Source organism: Pleurodeles waltl, chromosome 3_1 (genome assembly GCF_031143425.1).
Source record: "Pleurodeles waltl isolate 20211129_DDA chromosome 3_1, aPleWal1.hap1.20221129, whole genome shotgun sequence".
In the NCBI taxonomy this organism is placed as follows: domain Eukaryota; kingdom Metazoa; phylum Chordata; class Amphibia; order Caudata; family Salamandridae; genus Pleurodeles; species Pleurodeles waltl.
This window is the reverse complement of record NC_090440.1, coordinates 1,904,802,445-1,904,825,522: the sequence shown is the minus strand read 5'-3', so window position 1 is coordinate 1,904,825,522 and position 23,078 is coordinate 1,904,802,445. Positions and strand designations below refer to the sequence as shown.

The 23,078-nt window shown below is 44.0% G+C and overlaps 2 protein-coding genes across 3 annotated transcripts in view; one reads left to right on the top strand and one right to left on the bottom strand.

Annotated features, from left to right (window-relative positions):
- CASP8 (caspase 8) overlaps positions 1–11,112 on the top strand; it is a 127,863-nt gene extending 116,751 nt beyond the window's left edge. For both annotated transcript variants that reach the window (XM_069226069.1, XM_069226070.1), the window contains 2 exons: positions 9,190–9,691; positions 10,801–11,112. In XM_069226069.1, the coding sequence (XP_069082170.1) occupies positions 9,190–9,691; positions 10,801–10,936 (638 nt within the window). In that variant the 3' untranslated portion in view covers positions 10,937–11,112. The remainder of the gene's footprint in view (positions 1–9,189; positions 9,692–10,800) is intronic.
- FLACC1 (flagellum associated containing coiled-coil domains 1) overlaps positions 1–23,078 on the bottom strand; it is a 245,081-nt gene that overhangs the window by 39,356 nt on the left and 182,647 nt on the right. Inside the window, exons 14-15 of the mRNA XM_069226071.1 lie at positions 18,828–18,937; positions 18,105–18,230 (exon numbers count right to left, since the gene is read on the bottom strand). Of these exons, the coding sequence (XP_069082172.1) occupies positions 18,137–18,230; positions 18,828–18,937 (204 nt within the window). The 3' untranslated portion in view covers positions 18,105–18,136. The remainder of the gene's footprint in view (positions 1–18,104; positions 18,231–18,827; positions 18,938–23,078) is intronic.

The following is a 23,078-nucleotide window of genomic DNA, read 5'->3' as shown; positions in this document are numbered from 1 at the left end:
CTCCCTATAAAGTGAATAGCTGGTGATAGGAGTCACAGGAGTGTATGACAATTAGGAGAGAGAGTGTACTTGTATGCATGCTACTTGTGGTCCCATAGCTCGCAGTGCAGGCATGGTGAGTGCGGTTGGGATGACTGCATAGTTCTCCTAGAAACAAGATGGCAGGATCAAGGATTAACTGGACAGGTCATGGCTGCTAGTATGCACATAGTGCACAGAAAATGTGCAACTGGCCATGTGGATGGATGTACATAAAGGTTTCCTGGGTCTAATTCTTCTGGTTGTTGGTAAGTGAGACTGTGTTGAGAACACAGAGGTAGCAAGGAAGGAAAAATAGATTTTGGAGGTGGAAAAGACCTGGGTGAACCCTGGGGAAGGCTTAGCCCTAAAAGGAGCAAGCAACAGTGGAAGTCCAAGATGGGCGGCTGGGCACTAGTTCTCGCATCCAGCAATGGTGTGTGTTCCTCTGAGAAGTCAGGTTCTGTCAACTACTGAGAGGGACAGAGTGGTCTTGAACCTGCTTGGCACTAAACAGTAACCTACCTATGTCATCTGTGGGTTCTAGCCCTTGTCCGGACAGTCTTTCAAGTGCCGTAGTGCCAGCAACACAGTGGTAATGGGGACAAAAGGCAGGAGGGAATCACTGGCTGCTACTGCTTTCCAAGCAGAGCAGGTGGGACCCTTGGACTGGCTGTTGATAAAGGTTTGGATGCCACAACTTTACAGTTGCACACTGACTAGCCAGACCAGGGCTTGATGCTGGAGGTATGTATGGCGATTACTCTTCATCTTGCACAAAAAAGGTGTTCAAGAAAAACCCTCACTTGATTAGAATTAAGGCTTAGACATGCCAATCCATGCTTACCAATAATGTAAGTTTTCTTCTTTTGATAGTTAAGGAATGTTGATTTTCTCTGCCTTATAACACTTGCAATACCCCTTTATAATTTACCAAACTCATCTCATAGGTAGCTGCAATAATTGCAGCAGACAGTGCTGCTGACTCACTGGTTAGAGAGATAGAGGAGTAGCAGGGTTACAAGAAGCTCTCTTAGTTGTCATGTTGTCAGAATACCTATTTGTGACACTTCAATACTTCAATACACTTAGGTGTGACATCTTATAGTAACTATGATCATGCAAGCAGATGATCATTGGAAATTTCACCTTTTGTGGAATACCATGGTCCTGAAACTGCTTATGCAAGGTTTCTAACCCATTCCTTTTCTAATGTGATAGCGATCTGGCATCCACAGTTTCCACTTAAATGGCATTTCCAGTATGTACCTCTGGGCCCTGTGCTGGTGAAAGAGTTGTACCACGAAGGAGAGTGGATGACAGCGCCCACCTGTCCAAAATAAAAATGCACAATAGCAGCTTGTTTTAGTGTACCCCAACCTTTGCAATTGTGTACCTTCCCAACGTTTTCTTCCCACCTTCTCTCCAGCATCTTACTATCACTTGGGCACCAGCTCTTCTCTATCTTTCCTCTCTCCATCTTTTCCTTCTCAGCTTATCCTTCTCCCTCCATTGCTATGCTTCTCCCTCTTTCTTTTCTCACTCCTCTTTCATCTTGCTTATTGCCTCTCCCTTCATCTCTTCTCACCCTCGTCTCATTTTTTTTCCCCTCCCTTCTTTAGCCTCTCGTACTTTTGATTGTGCCCCTCTTCTCCCCCTCTGTCTCTCCTTGTACCCCTTTTCCTTTTGTCTCAGGGGTTAGAACCTTCATGCACGCATGTGGATAACACTCAATATACCATGAGTGCTGCAGGAAGCTGTCTCTGTATTGAATACACCAAAGTAAGGCATAATGTGCACAGTCCAGTGGGACCCCAGAGGCTTTACAGAGGTTAAAGTAGATAATACTAATGCTCTCTTTTCTGGTTGTGTGGTCGAGCAGATAGGCTTTTCAGAGGGTAGCGCTAAGCATTTGTTGTACACACACAATCAAGAAATGAGGCCAACACACTCAATGACTAACTCCAGTCCATAGTTTTATGTATCAAAAAATATACTTTTACTTTATTTCTAGACCCAAAAGGATCTTCGTTGCAGGTAAGTACAGTTTCAAGAATGTATCACTTTCAAGTATCAAATGCACTTGGTTTGAAATTTACAGATAAAACAGTTTTCAGGTAAGTAATACTTTGCAGTATCAAAAGTAGACAGTGCAATTTTCATTGAAGGCAATGCAGTCCTGGGGGGAAAAAGTACATACACAGTTTACATGTAAGTACTAGACTTAAACTCCCAGTCTTTGCGCATTTAAGGTGTCCACTGGGCAAAGCATAGGAAGACACCAGCAACACGGGGCCAGCTGGGTACAGAGGTCAAAGTTGGTGTTGGGCACCCAATGGAATCCTGTGGCGATTGGGGGCACTCGGAAGTGAACGATTTGCGAGTAAGTACCTGCGGTTTTAGGGCACGGGCCCTGGCGAGTTTAGTTCAGCACGGGGGCACAGGTCAGCACTAAACACACACCCTCAGCAGCACAGGGGCAGCAGAGTGCAAACAGAGCGCCGGGCGCCCAATGCTTTTTAATGAGGAACTCCAGTTTTACAAAGAGGCTGCAGGCTTGGTCTAGGGCATTGGCTGAAGAAGACCAATGGCTGGACAGGTAAGTTGAAGCTCCTCTGGACGTCGATGGACCATTGGCTGGGTTCCCTAAGACCAGAGGGCTGCGGGGACAGGGGTACCTTTAGGCGTTGGGTATCTTGACTGGATCCGGTCACAGTCATGGGGGTCCTCTGGATTCTGGCTGCAGGCATCATCGTGGTGGCCAGGAGGGGTCAACCCAGGGTGAACCCGAGGTTGGAATTGCCTTGAGACTCTTTCTGGTCAAGTGGGCCACCTAGACTAGGGCCGTGGGCATTGGGTGCAGTGTGGGCAGGACTTGCGGATCCGAAGGGCTCTAGAGTCCTAGTTGGAGGTTTCTTTGTGCTCAGGGCTGCTGTCCTCAAGAGATCTGATCTTTAGGGAAGCCAGGCAGTCGTCTGAGGGTTTGTAGAGGTCCTTGGTCCTGCAGGTCGAGTCGTCTTCTTGAAACAGGAGTTTCAAAGCTGCAGACAGGCCGGTAGGGCTGGGGCCAAGTCAGTTGTTGTCTAGTCTTCACTGCTGGTGCTGCTCTTCTGTCTTCTTCTTTAGGTTTTCCAAGAAGCTGAAGGGCAAGGTTCAGGGGTGCCCCTAAATACTAGAATTAGGGGTGTTACAGGGGTCAGAGGGCAGTAGCCAACAGCTACTGACACCGAGGGTGGCTACACCCTTCATGTGCCCACTCCCTTTAGGGAGAGAGACACATTCCTAGACCTTCTGGCTATCACCCTCCAAAACAAGATGGAGGATTCTGCCAGGAGTGGTTCACCTCAGCTCTGGGCACTCTAGGGGTGGGTCCCAGCTGGGGTGGACACTTCTCTTGGTGTTTACTAATTCTCCCACCGGACCTGCCACCAAAATTGGGGCCTAGTCCGGGCATCTTCATTAGCTGGAGTGCCCTGAGGCAGCAGAACAAAGGCAGGAGCCTTTGTGGGTCACCACCAAGCGTTGCTGTTCCTGCAGGGGAGAAGTGTAAAGCACCTCCACCCAGAGCTGGCTTTGACCCCAACACCTGAGAGCACAAAGGCCCTCACCCCATGGGGTCAAAAACTGATCTGGTGGTGGCAGGCTGGCAGAAACCAGTCAGTCACATATGATGGGTGAATTTAGGAGGGCATCTCTCAGATGCCCTCTGTGTGCATTTTTCAATAAATCGCACACTTCCATCAGTGTGAGTTTATTGAACTGAGAAGTTTGATACTAAACTTCCCAGTCTTCAGTGAAGTCATCATGGAGCTGTGGAGTTCGCAATGACAAACTCCCAGCCCATGTACTCAATACAGGTATATGGTCTGGGGCACTTCCAGGGTCTAAGAATGGGCTTAGACACTGTAGGGGCATATTGCTCATGCAGCTATGCCCTCACCTATGCATTAGGGCTGAAGGCCTGCAAGAAGGGTGACTAACCTATGCCACAGGCAGTGGTTTATGGGCATGGCACCCAGGGAGGGATACCATGTCGACTTTACCTTTTTCTCTCCACCAGCACATACAATCTTCAATGTTAGTGTACATTTGTTTGGTGAGGGCTCCCTTAGGGTGGCACAATGCATGCTGTAGCCCTTAGGCTTCTTGGTCACAGGGCCCTTGGTACCACCTGTACCTTTTTCAAGGAACTTAGCTGTGTGCCAGGGGTGGCCAATTATGGAGGCAATGGTACAGTTTAGGGAAAGAACACAGGTGCTGGGGCCTAGTTAGCAGGATCCCAGCACTCACTCAGTCAAGTTTGCATCAGATGTCACGCAAAGTGTGTGTGTGAGGGGGGGGGTAACCATGCCAAAGGGGTCACTTTCCTACAGATGCCAAGAAGAATGCTAATGAAAGTAGGGTATAAACGTTAATATTGTTGTGCAAACACATCTAACAGGCCTACACAAAATAATCTTGCATTGGTTTTGACATCCTGTTAGTCTAGGGGGTACCCACATTTGAAATGAGTCGCAGATGAAATATGGAGAGGCACTGAAAACCTACAATATGTAATGGTGGGCGTCACTACCTAATTTGCTATGCAAAAGTACAGCAAAATTACACAACATTATATAGAATTATGCGAGGCATGTAAGCCAGCATTTGGTGCTATTTTCTTTTAGCAAACTGTACCCTTGCATTCAAAATATCCAAGGATGCATTTGACCTAAGGAAATAGCGCTAAATGCAATACAACACGAACAGCAGCAACCAGCAGCTGCTAGCATTCACTAAGTTTGTTGTTCTTGTGCTCCTACAGTAGAATTTTTGTGCCAAATTATTCATGACTAGGCAAATGAGCGTAATTGTGCAATTTTTGGCAAGTTTGCGTCAAAAGAGTAATGCAAAATTGATGAAAATACTATGATTACTCTGGGATAATTAAAATGTCGCCCACTCCAAACAACCAAATCACATATCGTAGAGGACATAATACTAATTTGAATTCCCTGTTTGCCCAAAAGTATATTTCTTGAACTTAGCTATGCCAGGCTGATTTTAATGAGCAAAGGTTGTCACGACTGTATATTATGATAGGTTATGCACAACATAAACAATTCAATTAATTGTTTTAGTACAGATAAAATAAGAGATGCAAAAGTGTTAAAAAGGGAAAGACAAGAAAACAGAAGGTGAACCGTATAGATGCCTTAGAAGGAGCACAGTGAAGAGCTTTAATGCCAGGCTCTGCTCTGGATTGCAATGCTCTAAGCAGTTGTGAAAATGGGGTGGTGACTGAGTGAGGTGGTAGCAGCCACGTTTTCAGTATCTATGTGTTACTATTCATCCATTCAATCTTAAGTTAAAACACATGATATATTTTTACTCACACAGGTGTCCTGGAATTTAAAGGTTAATGGTTGCCACACTCATCACACTTCATTGTGTTGCTAATAATCTAACAAACAACATAAAGTGATGGCCCCAGTAACAGCATTATTGTTTATTTACATATATTGTGCGGGGAAGTATGTGCTTGGTTACATGCTTCACTATTGTTCAAGAGTCATGGTTGGAATTTTTTTTTTTTTTTAAAGTCATGGTTGGGGAAAGGTTTACATTAGCTGCAGGATGAGCAGCATCCTGAATTTCGACGTAGGTTGCATTAGAGGTGGGATCGGATACCCCCAGTAATTTACTGTGTGGTGACACCTTGGTTGTAAATGGTATAGGGACACAGGAGCACAGTTAATTGCCTACAGCCCTAACAAACAAGACTCAGTGGCACAATGTTGTCGTCAGTTCCTCTAACTGCTGACAGGTACTCTCACGGCTGCTGTAGCTCACAGCAGCATTATCAGATGTGTTAAATAACCCAACATGTGTTACATTTTGACAGGGGAAAACATACAGTAATTCACGTATAATGCAGATTTTGGTGCATTATACACTCAAATTATTCCCCATAAACTCATAATAGGTGTTATTTATTGCACCCAAAAAATAACATACCATGTGGTATTGTTATTTACCAAGGTCCATAAATAATGCTTCAACTCAGGCCGGCTTTACCGCTGGTGGCGACGGGTGCGACAGTCTTTTTTTTGCACCCTCCCCATGATCTCCTTCTCAATTCCCTCACTACCACCCAGCAAAAGTACCCCTCATTTCTCTATAGCCCGGCTCTCACATACATTTGATTTGTTTTAAAGCACTGGTAAAGGCTGGCTTTACTAATCCACTCAGCTATCTACATAAAATACAGACGTGGTCTTTACAGCAGGCATATTAACCCTCTGCTTTATTTTATGACGAGTCAAAACTGCCACTGGACAAAGCTCAGATTTCTCTCTCTAGCAAGAACATTAATCACAAGAGTTATCTTGACATTTTTATTGCTGCCTAAAAGCTGTACGCACAAGGAGCTCAGCAGCAAATGCTTTTAAATGGTAGCTTACTGCTAAACACAGCGCCCCACTGGGGTGAGAACCCCCGTACAGGCCAGCTCCCAGTGCTTCAGCACCAAGTTCCGATCGCACTGCCCTAAAGCCGGCCCTTCCTCAACTCGTAATCATGCCCCTAATGTTGCTTATTGTGTTAAAAGGTACCCTCATTTTGTACCGTGAAAGATGTCTTCAACAAGTTTGCTACTCTGCTTATGTCCAACTCTGCTTACCTGGCACAACGTTTACAGCTCTCAATGTTAGAATCTGATTCTGGGTAAAAGAATGGCTTTACATATTAAAGTGCACTTACCAGAATGGGGTTTAATCTAGCATGCTCTCGGAGCAGCCAAAACAGAGCATGCTTGGGGGGAGGGAATAAGAGGGAGCAAGTTTCAGAATAATACAGGGACAGGAACATTTTGGGGAGAGAGGGGATCAAAAGACAGGGCTCTGAGAGGAAGGGGATTCAGAGGGAGAGATACACAAAATTACATGCACCCTCATGGAGTGCTCCAAATAAAATAAAAAGAGTCTTCTTAGGTATGCAGTGAAGGGGCACTGCTTATCCTTTGAGAACAATGCAAGATTGCAATTCTCCTGGGTGAAGCAAACACAAGAACAGGAAGAAAGCGGTCTGCATCTGAGAACTACAAATGGTATACTTCCAGTAAACACATACCATAAATTGATAATAAACCCCAAGTGAGAGAGACTCACACTGGGTGGTTAGGTGATCTAAGCTCTGGAAGCTCAGCTCTGGAACGCACTCCTTCTAACTATTAAACAATGCAAAAATGTGTGGGGGGGTGGTCGAAAAAGCTTAAATGTAATAATTTCTGATACTTCATAGTGCGTTCTGAAAGGAGACTGCCACTTTTGGTAACAGTGATTTTTTCGGTTGCATTAGAAGTGATTTTCAATTGTATTGGTGTACTCCAGTCCAGCAGAGGTCATGGAAGTCCCCAGTGATTTAGGGATTCAAGATAATTTGGCAGAATTACACCAAAAACAGGCTTGACAGTACATAAGGGTATCAGGGTTTAATAGTTGGCTGACTATGAGAGACTAAGGCCCTCATGCCGCCCGCCAAGGTTGAACCACCGGGCAGCCACCAATGCAGCCGCACTCCCTCTGGGTCTATTATGAGATCCCCGCTGGGCCGGCGGGCGGAAACCAGGCCCAGCTGGGATCTCGGCCGCAACACGGGAGCCGGCTCCAAATGGAGCCGGTGGTGTTGCGGCTGTGCGACGGGTGCAGTTGCACCTGTCGGGCTTTTCACTGTCTGCATAGCAGACAGTGAAAAGCTCCATGGGGCAGTGGCAGGGGGCCCCTGCACTGCCCATGCCAATGGCATGGGCAGTGCAGGGGCCCCCAGGTGCCCCACAACTTCCCTTTCCGCCAGTCTTTTCATGGCGGTTCTTACCGCGGGAGGGGGACTCGTAATCCCCTGGGCAGCGCTGCAAGCAGCGCTGCCCTGGGGGATTTAAACCACTGGGACCAATGTGACGGGAAACCGCCAGTCCTGGCGGTGTGACCGCGGCACTTCCGCTGCGGTTGTAATGCTCCTGGAAGCACAGTCAGCCTGTTGGCGGTGCTTCCTCCAAAACTTCGACCGCCAGGGTTGTAATGACCCCCTTATTGTCCAAAGCCTTGTTAATAAATAACTGATGCTACAAACAGCATAGTCAATTCCACTGCAAGAATAATTACTTTGCCCACCATGTTGTCTTAAAATAAGCTACTTTATAGTGACTGCCCAGAACAACACACTTAAGCCCTGATTAGGGGGTGCAAGGGCGACGCAAAATCTAAGTGAGATTTGTTAAACCACATAAGTCCACCTTGCGAGACCCTGCATGGCTTGATAAATCTAGACTAACACATTCTGTGACACAGATAGGAAGAGGAAAATGCCTTGCACGGTTGTTTTTGTGCAGGAAGGTGTCCCTTCTTGCACAAGAACAATCTTGCCTACAATTCTGGCAGTCAAGAACAATCCTGCCTATAATACAGGCAGTCAAACGTGTGCCAGCAATAGGAAAGGACAGGAATGTGCCATATTATGGTAAATACAGCGCATTCCTGCACTTTCTCTTTCACGCAGCACATCTCAGCCAAGTGGCTTGCTACATTGCACTGCATGAAAGAATGATAAATCTGCCCCTTGGTTTTTAGCAGACTGGGGTCACCCCAGATTCCCTGACAGAGATGTTACTTTTATCATCAGGTCGTTTCTAACCTGGTCCAAAAATGATGATGCACGGGAAGGACTAGCACAAAACTCAACATTTCGTATAAAATGTATTTGGGTTTCCCTACATGGGGCATTGCATACACTTGCTGAAACATTTATCCAGACATTTCTCCCTAAGGGCAAAAACTGAACAAAATTACTGAAGTAGTAGCTGTCCAATACATTAATCATGGTGGTGTGAGGCATGTGTACTGATCTAAAGAAGGTATTTATCCCAACATGGCTTGTGCCCTAGACATCATCTACTCGTGTTTGATGGATGCATATATTGAGCAGCATCCAGCTCGACCAATCACAAAGAAAGTAGACATTATGCAAAAACATGCCTGGCCTGATATCTTGAGGCCCTGCTTATGTACTCCCAGGTAGCCGAGATGCAAACGGGACAATGTGAGAAGCTTGCACTCATGATAGACTTCAAGCCACGATGCTTTTAGTTGAAAATATAAGTCTTATACTCCAACTCTTTTTTTATTTATTTTATAGCTGCACTTTCCAAAGTCTTTTCACTGCTTCATTTCAAGATCGAAGAGTCAAAAGACCTAACTGCTGAGCAAATACAGAAGGTGGTCCAGTCGTATGGAACTGTGGATCATAAAGAGAGTGACTGCTTCGTCTGCTGCATCCTTTCCCATGGAGATAAGGGCACCATCCTTGGTACTGATGGCAAGCAAGTTGCCATTCGAGAACTGACTGCCTGCTTCACTGCTCGGAACTGTCGCTCACTGGCAGGTAAACCTAAGGTCTTCTTCATCCAGGCTTGCCAAGGTGAGTCATATCATCGTGGAGTGATGCTAGAGACAGATACCACGCGCCCACCATCTCAGTATGATATAGACGCAAACACACCAACTGAGTGCATTCCAGAGGAGGCAGATTTCTTGGTCGGCATGGCAACCATGAAGAATTATGTTTCCTACAGGAGCCCGACTGAAGGAACCTGGTACATTCAATCACTCTGCCAGCATCTGAATATGAGCTGTCCCAGGTACGTGCACTGTGACTTTCCTAGTGCTTGGTCTTAACAATAGGGGTTTTATATAAACTCTCTAAGTTAAGCTAATTTAAAACTATAATATTTCAATTTTATTTAGTTGCATTATTTATGAGTAGCAAATTCAATCAAAGTAGAGGAAAGGGATCCCTCATCAGCTCCAATGCGAGCTTGTTCACCTGTTGGTTTTCTTGAGGTACCAAAAGTCAAAACTTCCAGAGCCTCACCCTAGGAGTGAATAACCCAGATGTGACATATGTGCGAATATTGCAGATTAGATGAACTGGTCCCGTCTGTGTCGGGTGCACTCTCAATTGTTTGCATTGAGTACAAAAAGGAATAGTTTACCTGATTATGGACAAAATATGCTTTCCCCAGTCAAAGACAACTGTCAGTTCATACTTGTGCAAGGGAAAGCTTATGAGGGAAAGATTGAGGTCCTGTTTGACACTAGAGGTCCGTCTTTCACTGTCAGAAGACCAGGCCTCCTTCTGAGCAGAGGCATAGATTCCCCTACACCCTGGTGCAGTGTGTAACTGCCTATGTAGGGATACCTGGCTGTCCCTGGGACCCTCCCATGGGACCCCCTCAGCAGGTGCACTGAAATCTCATCAAGTGCACAAATTGTGCGGTACCCAAAAACCTATTTCCCTTGTGCCCACATCCGTAATATGGTGAGGGCACAACGGTGAATTGGTCCCTCCCATTTGCATGGTGCAATGCACCCTTTGAAAACGCAGGAACTCCCCCTCAGGATGGCACCAAATTTTACACCAGTGCATTCCACATTATAGAAGAGGCCATAAAATGCACTAGGGATGCTGCAGGAAAGCAAAAATCAGGTGTAAACAACCACTGAACATATGATACTGAGCTAGAAGCCCTCTTAAACCTACACATCTATCCAAATGATCTACTTCCTCAATGGTAACTTCTGGGGGGCATGTCTGTGTTAGAATTCCAGACCTCAAATGGCAGAATTTCACAAAAAAAGCAAGTAACACATTTTAATAAATATTTTTAATTAAGGGTGAATAACAAATTATTTCATAAATTGGAAGTCGTGGGTGAATGGGTCTCTCAGTGCTTTCTTTGTTTCTCAGAGGGGATGACATTCTCACCATACTGACAAGAGTCAACCAAGAAGTCAGCGCCAAGTACGACCAGAAGAACAAGGGCAAGCAGATGCCACAGCCGAGTTTCACACTCAGGAAAAGACTCCTCTTTCCAATGAACTAGCACAGGACCATGGCGAATGAAGATGTGGCAATGGGTGCACAGGGAGCTGGAATCAAGATCTGCAAAAGTGATCTCTGTGCAAAAAAAGTGATGGTGACAGAAGACAACCTTCCGTGCTGAAGTGCTCAAATGTTTTAGTGATTTATTTAAAATAAACTAGATAAACCACCTTAAAACGTTAAATATTCTTATTTAATAACATATCATCTTTTTTTTAATGTAGGACAGTGTTCAACCATGAGATTTCCAAGCAGAGGAGTTAATACTACTGATTCACTGATACTCACTTCATCCATCATGGAAGGATTTCAAGTTTGCTGCTCTGCAATGTTATCCTGTTTTCTAAGGTTTACATTTGGACCCCAGCGGAAGGCATAATATTTCACTGTACTATTGTTCCAGATATCATTTCAGCTAGAACAATGTAAATGGCTTGGGCAGGTCCTCCGCTACGGCGAAGGAGAGTCGCCCACCATGCGCAGCAGCTGTAAACCTTTAACAATAAAACAATGATATACTATGTTTATTATCGTTTTATTGTTAAAGGAGTGGCCATGGATGACGACAGGGACAAAGGGGGAGTGCACAGCACTGCCCCTCAGTGTGCATTTATGTTTGGCCAGTCGTCTCTAGCTGGCCAAACATACATGCGCACTGTGCTCTCTAAAAACTGGCAAGGTGTTGCCGCGCTGGAGAGAGTAGGCACAGGCTTCCAGTTTGCCTGGAAGCGCTTAGCCAGGGCACTCTAGCCAATCCTAATGCTGCTTTCATGCAGTGTTAGGATTGGCTGCAGGGCAGGCTGGGGGCCTGTGCCTCTAGTGACGTGGAAAGAGGAGCGGTGCAGTGCGATGGGGTGCAGCGGCGAGTCAGATAAGTTTTTTTTTTTTTTATTAAATGTTTATTTTGGTGGCCTCCAGACGCCCTGCTTGATGCCGCACCTCCCCACCCCTTCACCAAGCAGTGAGCCGCAACTGATAAATGGAGTCCACGACACAGGCTATTTTAAAGCAGAAGATCCTTGTATGGTATATAAGTGAGTCACAGTAATACAGCTATCCTCCTGGCACATGTATACAGATGTGGAAATGAGAAAAGTCGGATAGTCTGTTCCTCAGAAATAGCTAAGAGCTTTAATAATACAGTATGCGTGGCCATCTATAAAAAGATATATTGGTGTTATACTTTTTTTTTTTTTAAATCAATCTTTAATAATTTTTTTAAAAGTAAATTGTAAACAAATAAATAGCTGATGGAATCCAATATACCAGTTTATCATATATTTATCACTGAACAGACTCAAACTTGGCTGGAAATATAGGTGCTATTCGAGATAATGTCTATAAACCCACCCACCCCCCCTCAAAAAACAATCCCTACCACCCACTTCCCTGCTCGGTTAGGCAGGCACAATTGCCAATGATTGAAAGTAATAACCAAAGAAAGATCTGACACTAAGTATATACCAAAAACACTTCTGCGGTTATAACATTAGTGTAATCATCAATAGTTCCCTCCACTGAATATGGCTAAAGATTTCACGGAAGGGCGATCCTCCATTTTGGCCTCTAAAGCCAACAGAATAATGTAGTACAGCGCTGGTGCAAATTCAGGGTTTGTGTGTTGAAGGGCAGTTAGCGTGGCCTCCTCCGCTCCAGTGGCCTCCTCCGTTCCAGTGGCCTCCTCCGCTCCAGTCCATTTAAGAATATCATGTAACAGTCTCCTCCAGTTTGGAGTTGACAGGTTCAATATGGTTTAGACCCACTTCTTTGCCTCCACTTTGCTGCTGCGGCCAGGTGCTTCAGTGGTCAGTTAGATCAGGATAGTTACCTCTTCAGAAGCTGGTTGTCTCTGACACTGCGATTGTCCAAGATGAAGTAAACTTCCCCCATATACCCTCTGCTCTATGGACCTCGTTGCTCGTGTTGTGCCAGATGACGCTCCTTTGTTTTTCTCAGAACAGTAAAACTATGAAGTTTCAGTGGCCAGGTCGATGGTGTATGCTTATATTATGAACAGGTACTGGTTTGTTTTAATGCATGCCCGCTAAGCTACAGTATTATTTCATCTCGGTTCATGTTTCTCTCACCACCTCTGCCAAGGTCCCTCCAAAAGGCTGCACTTGTAGTTTTTGAACTGAGAGCACTTCTGCCCTCACAGTACCTCCATTGAACATGTCTGCTCTTCTGCGCCCTTGTCTTCTACACACTCCTGCGGCTCAGTATGCCAAGCCTCATATTTTTCTCCTCCTCTGTGCCACTTATGCTGCTCTGCTTCTTACTTGACTGTTGATGGGTGAGGGATCAGGTAAAGTTCCCTTTGACTTCTCCTGTGGTGCCTCCAACACCAAGGCCAGCACAAAGTTCTAGTGCCTCCATTTCGTTCTCAGTTCTGGACCAGCGGGTCTGTCATCTCCAACCTCGTTGCATTGTACAACTTAAGGGAAGAGGTGGTATAGTCTTCAGGTGCAATTTTCCCTCTTCACACATAGATTCTTATCAAATGAGAGCATAGAGTGCAGACTTCATCGCCTACTAATCCTCTGGCTTGGTCCTTCACTCTTCTAGGGCCCACCACTGAATTTTGTTATAAGGGACAAGAGCTCCCCGAAAGTGTGTCTTCCACGCTGGCCGTATGGCCATGTACCTAGCCCAAAATTCTTAAATGCTTGAACGAGTACTTTGATGCTTCCTAGTTCCGTAGGATAGGCAGAAGGCAGATGGTCTTGGAGGGAACTCCAACTCAAATACTGCTCAGACAATAATCCAACCAATTTGAATTTTCATCCTACATATTCCTTTACCCAGGTTGTGTTTTTTACTTTAAATTATGATAATTTCTTTGTGACTAATGTAGGAAGTGTCCCAATTTTTATTTTTTAACCTCCCCTGGATTCAATGGCAGGTGCCGAAGTTTAAATTTGTCAAATCATCTTTTTATGTCAAAATAGTCTTTAAACACAGCCTGCACCTAAGTATACAATCTGGAGGATCATTGAAATGATAAAGATGACCATTACAAAACAGTGCTTTAACATGCACTATATACTCTGAAAATGTATTTCTTCATATGAACCCTTGTTTAAGGTGATTTTTTTTTACTTGATTTTTTCAACAGTATGTTGATTTGCGCATTTACAAAACCTGAACTATATTGAACATTTTGTAGATTATTTCCTTTCTTTCCTATGTCCTCTTCAGTTTATAAGAGAAACTGTATAGACTCGTCCTGTAGGACCGGTCACGAATTAATTTGTCCTAGCTTCATAGAATCATTGAAAAGAATTCTACAGCCTGTCCACTTTCATGCACTGAGGTGTAAAGGAAGGCAATCTAAAGCTGCAAAAGGGAAAAGTGAAATGCCTTCAAACAACATAATTTTTTAGAATCTCTATCCACCTGCAAAAAAATAGTCATTTTAAACTTTGTATCTATGATCCAGTAGGTATATTTCCCTCTAAAATATCTCAGTGCTTTTCAATGGAATGCTGAAAATGCCATTCATTGCCTTCTTAAATAATTTCCTTTTCATGCCACCTATTTAAAAGATAAATTACATCATATCCTATGATATCAATGAGGTCACACATCATGTGATTTCACTTCCCGCGATGTCAAATAAGGAATAAAAGGATCACTGTGTCACTTCTGCTACTCCAGGCATACTTGTGAATTGATGTCACAGGGCCCGGAATGTTATCTGACTTGCATTAGAAGATCTTCTTTAGGAATTATTTAGGAGAGTGTGAAAAAATATATTACTTACGGTTTTTCTCACTTAAGGTGGGAGGCATTTTAGAGGCTGACACCTGCATCAAATTAACTGATGACACTGTCTATACAAGATTTAATAGCCAACTAGTAAACCAAACGAAAATGTCAAGGGTTAGAAGAGGTACTAAACTCTTAAACCTAGAGGGTGACTCGAACAGTATTGCTGAAATGGTCATGAGATATTTATGAGCTCATTAGCCCGATTGTAAAATAATAATGATAGTCATGGTCTGTTGCATGATTATAACAAAGAAAACCTGGGGTAGAGAACTGAAGAAACCAACTACCATGTCTGTATCAAACATATATAAGGCGATTGATTATATAATAACACAGTTAAAAAAAGTCTGTCCAAAAATGTTTTGAAGTGTTCACACGAATATATAAATAAGTGTGTGCAAATAGAAAAAAGAAGAGATTGGATAATCCAGCAAACATAAATCCTACTTATATATATAGGCTATAGAGTCACAAAACTGGGCACAAGACCCCTTAAGAAACAGTCATCAATGGAAAAAGACTTTCTCTAGTCACTCTGTAAGTCAGCCAAGAGAAAAAAACAAAAAAATAAAGGCGTTAGAGATAAATACCAGAACAAAGAAAGTCAACAGTTATGTCGCTTCCAGGGTTCTTTTGGGATTGTAAAAACAGCACATCTATTGAATGATAAGAACTGTATCCCACATAATGGGGTACATAATAAATAAACTAATAAAGACTTTCTAAAGCTCAAAATAAACTGAACTTTTTTAACACTTAATAATATTTATACCAAACATAATGGCACACATTTTATCAACGTTTTAAGAATTAAATTATGTCTTGGCCCTGCAAGAATTCAAACTTGTGACAATCAAGTACCATGTAAATGTTTGCAGCAAGTGTAAAACCCGCAGAACTATTTCACATGAACAGAACTTCAAGATACAGAAGGATGTCTGCAATACCTACCTTACCCTACACCGAACATTCTTGGTGAGATTTGAACCGGAGGCCTGGAGTTCCTAAGCAGTGCTGAGCGAAATACACACTAATATTGTATTCATGCTTCAAGTCTCTGGTAATAAGTTGCATGTAAAGAACTGAGGACAAATGTGTATGAATGCACAAATAATTACATAGTTTCCAGCTGCCAGGGCCTTAAGTGTGGATTTTGCTTGTAGCACAAGTGGTAAACTAGGAGCTGGAGATCATTAGAGACGCTGATTGTACAGTGAACAGAAGGAATCTTGCTTGAGGAACTGAGGCAGGCTGGCTTGGTTGAGGCAGAGGAAAGGAACTCTAGGGGTCACAGGAGAAAGGTTAAAGGGATCCACTGGCCACACAGGAGGTGTTGATGGTACCTTGGGCACACAGTCAGGATCTGAGGACTAGAATAGATGCTCTGCGGATATGAGGATCAGAGTTATATGATAGACTAAGAGCTGAGAAACACAAATCCCAGCCTAGAACTTCTGAGAGTTAGGTAAGTGGCATTCTAAGGGCTAGGAGAAGATGATTTACGTTAGGCTGATGACATGTGAAGGTGCCTGTGGGAAGGCTGAGACCCTGTAGATGGAGGTAGATGGACTGAACACCAGCAGTGTATGCCTGAGTACCATCTGACGATCAATTGAGGATGACTAGCAGCCAGTGGAGTATCTGTTTGGCACTGAGGATTTCTGATGATGGATCATCAATCCTGGAAGAATGTCTGATGACCGAGTGCATTTCTGAGGCCTAGGAGAGAGTAGCTGAGGCTTGGCTTATGATTAAGCGGGTTAAGCTTTGGATCCCTTAGGGCTGGATGAGAGTCTGGGGGGGAGGGGCAAATGAGGGTCATCAGAGATGTGAGGACCACTGAGTGCCAGCTGACAATACGTAAAGGTGAGCTGATACCCTTTTAATAGTCAGTTGAAGACTACAGAGGGACTGCAGCCAGCTCATAGCCTCTAGACACCTGTAAAAGAAGTCTAGTTGGCCTGCAAATGGGCTATTATAGATGGAAGAGTCCTTCTTGGGGATCACTGAGTTCACAAGAACAGGCGTCAATATCCAAAGCAAAACCATGCCTCCACCATCCCTACTGCATACGTTTCTGGGGACAGGGTGGCCTTGGAGCAACCCCTGCTCCCTGCCTCTCTCTGATACAAAGTATATGGAGTATACTGGAAACACAAAAGGACTTTGCACCTCACACCTGCCTGCGTGCATTTTTGTGGTCAGGAGCCCCACACGGTAGGCGCATCCCCCACGCTTTGCCTTCTTTTGTATACCTGTTTAACCAATGTAATATAGCCTACAACGTTGCTGTCCATGAGGTACCTATTTTGTGTGTGAGAGAAGCTTGCATTGCTACTACTACAGCAGCTCCTGTTCTGTTTTTTGAGAGAAAGTTTCACTGCTGCTGCCAACACTGCACCTTTTCTTTGTTTGTTATGGAAGGATATGCTGCTGCTCATCACACTTTACGGCGGGTGACGACATCCACTACTGAATATCAGGTTTTGTTCTGATCTCTTTGAAATTAACCCAGCAAACGTCTCTCAACTTGTAACATGCTAGGCCAGCAGCATTCAACATCCACTGTTTCTAGCTGATTCTGTCACTTGAGGAGCCCAGGCAATTTTCTTTAAATAAAAGGCGTGCAGCATCAAAAGTCTGAAGACCACTGACTCAGAACAATGGAGCTATAAAAATGTTTGCGGTTGTGGCTTGGATCCAGGTGGTGCTAGGACTTTATGCTTTTCTTTGCCTACCTTTATATGAACTGTTTATTTACCTGTAATTAAAGGTCTTCTTTTACAATACTGACTGGACATGGAAGTTCTTGAATATTAGCTACTGTGCTACGATTCTAATCTTCAAGCCCCTCCATCTCCTAGAGTAAGCTTGACTTCTCCCTTCCGCTTGTGGACTTGGGATGTTACAGGGAGTATCTTGACTATCCAATTTGTAGTGTATCTCAGCTACATCAGTGGTAAACGGCATTGCCCAAAGCGTATTTCCTTGTAACCCGAACGTTTTGAGCAAGCATTCAAAGCTTGCTTAAATTAGCCAGCTGAGGTAAATATCAATCCACACGCATGTAAGGGTGGGGAGGTGTCAGAGCTCTAGGTGCTAGACCAACTGTGACATTCACAACATCTGTCTTTGATTTGGCCTAATTGAGGACGTTTTTTTCTTGTTCAGAGGGTTAATGACAAAGTTGGTCAGTTAATTATCACAACGTCTCATTTTGCACAAACATGCTTACTTAAGTAATTCAAATTCTCTCCACTCACTTTAGCTCCCACTCAGTCACCTCAAAAAGACAAAGAAGAACAGAAACATATGAGTGGAAAAGAAACTCATTCATAGGTAGACAGTCAGAGCCAAAGAAGAAGTGATGTATTAATTTCATGCATTCTTTGGCCAACCTCACACAGCGTGAGCAGGCAGCACTCTCATTTTAGTCCTCACAAGGCTGCTCATCAAAGCTGGAAGATTGGCTTGCTCCCACATATGGATCAGTAGGCACCACGCGCCTCACAGTCAGTTTACGTCTGCAGCAGGAGAAATAAAAGAAGAGGTGTTACTCGTGGGCAGACAATATGTGTAGGCATTACAGCCATCACTCCTGTGGACAAAGTACTGCGTGCCTGAGTCATGAGAAAAGAATCATAAGTGGTGAGAAGGAAGTGTGAGTCACCATTATATCCCTCATTCCTGTGATCAATGCCCTTATGATGTACCACGTGGGTCACAATAATGGAATGAATTCTAGGTCATTCGTCACCTTGACGTGAAATTTCTACAGAGAAGTTATTATCATTATCGTTAATATATTTGCTATTTTGTTTTCAGAACAGACCTTGCTGTCACTCAAGGCCTCATAGGATCCTGGTGAAGACAGAAGTAGATGTCTATTCTTGAGTTTATGATATAGGGTTGGAGGAGCTTCTATGTCCAGACTGTCTTACTGCTCACAACCTCTGAACATTCTAAGCTACTGTGATGTTTCAATGTGATATTTTGGAAGCTTTTAATGGCTGCTCAGAAGGAGAGAATAATAATTTATGCATAAAGATAGCATCCTTGTATTTAATAAAATCACAATTCTTCAAACAGTAAACCTTTAAGAATCATAATTCTTCATTTACCTTAGCTCTGTGTTTGCATGCATCACAGCTTGCATAGCCTCCTTGTGTTTTGCTTCCTCTCGCTTGAGTTTAGCTGCACAATCTTTCTGTGCATCAAGCAGGTCCATTTTCTGGAAACAAGAAAAGTAAAGCAGAGGGGTTATTGTTGCATTAGTTAAGCTTCAGCATCACCAAGAAACCATTAGATGTAAAGTGCTACCCTTTGTGCAAACATGTTACAGTTACAAGTGACATTACAGTAGAGTAGTGAATCAAAAGCCCAACTAGTTTTATCATAGACTATATTCAGACACAAAGATTACCCTAAATACAGTGTTCCGTTTGGTCAGCAGAGACCAATTGAACTGTCAGTAAAAATGCAAACAAAGCAATGAGTATACCCAGAAATGCATTCTGAACTTCCTGTATCCATGGAAACCTGCTGCACTTACTGTTGCGGATCGATAAGGCAGCAGTGCAACTGGGGTTGCTTGTCATCTCATGCATAGCAGACATGACCCAGGAATTCGAGTGGCACTGCTCCTGTGAGACGGGATCAAGATTGATTTGCATATGCTTTGCATTTTGTGTTCTAGTACAGACAAGCCAAAGAGTATTGGCACAAAATATACACAGAGGAACTCACAGTGAAGTGACTCAAAAACATGCACATAAATTATTAGCCACTAGTCGACCTATCAAGGACAGCCTCAAAGCTTTCCATCTTGCCACATCTCACAAAATATAATTCCTAATGAAAAGTCACTTGGCCCTGAAGAATATAGAAATTGAGCAAAATAATTTAATTCCCAGGTACCAGATTGAGCTCTTAGGGCCTAATCAAATGGTAGAGCGATTTGAAGTCTCTGAACCTGCCCTCCTTTAGGAACATGTTCAGAGACTCCAAGTCACTCTACCATTTGAAAGCAGAAGATCTCCAAATCTACTTGGTTGATTTCAAATCTGCAACTCTGTTCAAAGCGTTTGAGTTGTGTAATTACCACCTGCAGCGAAGTAACCTGTTTGGTTAAAATAAAGAGCGTGCCATCCATGATTTTATTTGGTATGCTCCAAATGGATATTGTTTCACTTTGACTTACTGTGACACTGAAGGGTCCCTTTTGCTAGTGCAATTAGGGGATGGGGTAGTGGGCACCTTAGCCCTGCTCTTCTATCGAAATGCATAAATGAAAACTTGTTCCGATTTATCAGTATGCCTGTCTTTGCAAACCACAGTAGGCACACATCAAGCTCCTATCTATTTGCAAAGCCCATCTTGTGATGCACCTCTCACATGAATCTCTGCTGACACAATCAAATGCTTTTTAGCATCTAAAGTAAGTAGAATACCTGGAATCAATTCTGAAAACTCATCCCAGCGAACAAAGTCATGTTTGTCCATTCTGCCCACTGGTGGTAGAATCACCCAAAGATGCTTTGTTGTTTTATCCTGCCTATCAGGGGGTTAGAAAAACATGGATTCTACCTGTTTATCATATTCTGAGGTTACAGAACTTCAGGACAGCCTTCAGAGTAATACGGAGTGACACCAAGCAGCTCTTTGTATTTACTGTCTCTTGGTTTCTGTTGCACATGTGGAGGCTCAGGCAGAAAGTGTTGTTCAGAAGAGGTATAGGTTTTTATTCAGTGCCCACCTCCCGCTCAGCTGTTTGATCTCATCATTCATATGGTTTTACTATGTACATTGCTGCTATTTGTGTCTTAATAGTTAAGATTTTAAAATGTGAATAGTTTTATTGTCTATTTATTGTTTTATACTGTTGCTCTCCAATTTGAACATGTTCTTTTATGGCCATCTACGCGAAATAAAGATTGCTTGACTTGTAATATGCTGAGCAACTTTGGGGAGCAAATCAGATGTCGCTGCCTCTAGCTGACGCAGCTCAGTGCTGTATTTCATTTTGTGTTTTTTTCCCCATTGCAAGCACAACTGTCACACATTATGCAGTGGCATTTGTTTTTTTGTATTTGTTTTTTAACTTAAGCGTGGCTGACTAAGACATAATAAAAAAATAAGCCCATAATGAAATACAGCACTGAGAAGCCCAAGAGGCAGTGACCGCTGATCTGCCTCCCATACCTGATGACACTGTAAATAAACCAGTTGCGGCCCGCTTTGCTCGAAAGGCAGTGGGGTGGGTGCAGCGCACGGTGGGGGCAACAAAACTTAATAAAATAAAAAAATTAAAAAAAACACTTACCTTTTCGGCGTGGTCCCGCACTGCGCTCCTCTTCCCTGCTGGCTGCACACAGGCTCCCAGCCTGCCCCGCAGCCAATCCTAACGCTGCTCAAAGCAGCATCAGGATTGGCTGTAAGCACCCTGGCTGGGCGCTCCGCCGGGCTGGAGAGAGCTTACCGTGCATGTGTGTTTGGCTGGCCCGAGCCAGCCGGCCAAACATACATGCGCAGTGAGGGAGAGTGTTGAGCACTCCCCCTCCAAGCTCCTCACCTCAGATGCCCCGCCCCTTTCACAAGGGGATTATCCCCTCGTTGTGAAAGTTTTGCAGCTTCTGCTGGGGGCGACACTCCTCCGCCCTAACGGAGGAGCAGCCCATGAAATAAACAGTGCTTTTTGGGCTTCTAGGCACTTTCCAGCTGTACGCTCCACCACTTCTAAAGTCCACCTGCTACTGGAACTAGTGGATCTGTGGAGAGAGGTACACCTAGAGAGCTGTGAATTCTATTCATCAGAGGTACACAAACTACAAATGAGATTAGATAGATTTATGAGATCGGCAGAGTTAATACCATCCATAAATAACTCACAATACCTATGTCATACTGATTACAACTCTTTGTTATTCATGTGGGTATTGGGTAAGCCCTGACCACAATAACAATGTGGCATCTACAACCAAACGCATTAATGACCCCCCCCCAGCCACACTTAAGGTCACAATAAGAGAGGCAATTGAAGAGTATTTCAAAGATAATGAAAGCACGGCCTTCCACTTGAATGTAGGGGGATGCCTCCAAAGTAGTTGTTTGAGGGATATGTATCAGGACCTCCTATGGTATTAACACAATGCTACAAAGACAAACCTAGACACTGAGAGGCAACTTCTGGTACTAGAAATATCTGTGATGACGACTCCAACAAACAGACTACTACTGGACCTTACCAAACATATCAGTCACTGATAAAGCAGCTCAGGCGACTGCACTATAAGGAATACCTGACACAACAACATGCAGTGGAGGACAGGATGGAATGCCTCATGGCCTGGCTGATAAGGACAGGCACTTCACAGAAACCTATCCGGCCATACAGATGAGCACCGGCCTATTAGTCACAACGCAGGCACTTATTAATAAGGAGTTCACTGACTACTATATACGGCTTCCCAGTCCACTCACATTTTACAGCTTCTAGCATCACTCGGATTCTAGGCCTCATACCCACACAAGTATAATCTTTAAATGTAGACTTGGAGGTCCAAGGAGTAAAAATGACCATAGATCAACTAGCATGAGGGAAAACGGCAGGTGTGGATAGGCTACCAGTTTTACACTGCCTACCACTCTTGCTTGGATGCTCACCATTATACAATGGGGCACTACTTGTGGGGGGAGCTCCCCGAATCGACCAGGGAAGCCATCATTGTGGTCTTACCGAAGCAGGGACCCACTGGACGTCCAATCCTATAGACCACTTTAAATCCTTACCACAGAATACAAGATACTAGGGAAGATTATAGCTAATCGGTTCCTCCCCACCTTGCCTGAGCTAATACACTTGGACCAGTGCAGGTTTCTCCCTGCTGCAACAAATACATTAATCTGCAAAGACTGGTCCATGTAATGGACCACATAGGGCCCGGAAGGGCTCCTATGTAGTAGCCTTGTGCATATAAAAAATGTTTTTAATACCGTATTGTGGCCTTATCCGTTTGAGGTGTTGCGTACTACATGAATCGAGGGAATTTTATTAAAATGGATATAGCTGCTATACATAAAACCGATATCCAGGGTGTGCACCAACAGAGTGTTCTCTGATAAATGTCATCTACACAGGGGGACCAGTCACCGAGGTGCCCTCTGTCTCCTAAGCTATTTTTCTTGGACTCGAGCCACTGGCATGCTTGCTGCCTGGCAGGGGTCTGAAATGAGATATCAATGGAAATACCATGTGGCAGCATGGTATGCTTATGATGCATTGTTGTTGCTAAGGGACCCAGAAAATGTGCTGCTTCAACTAGAGTCCCTATTTAGCAACTTTGGGGAGGTACTGAGATGCCGGATTAACTGGA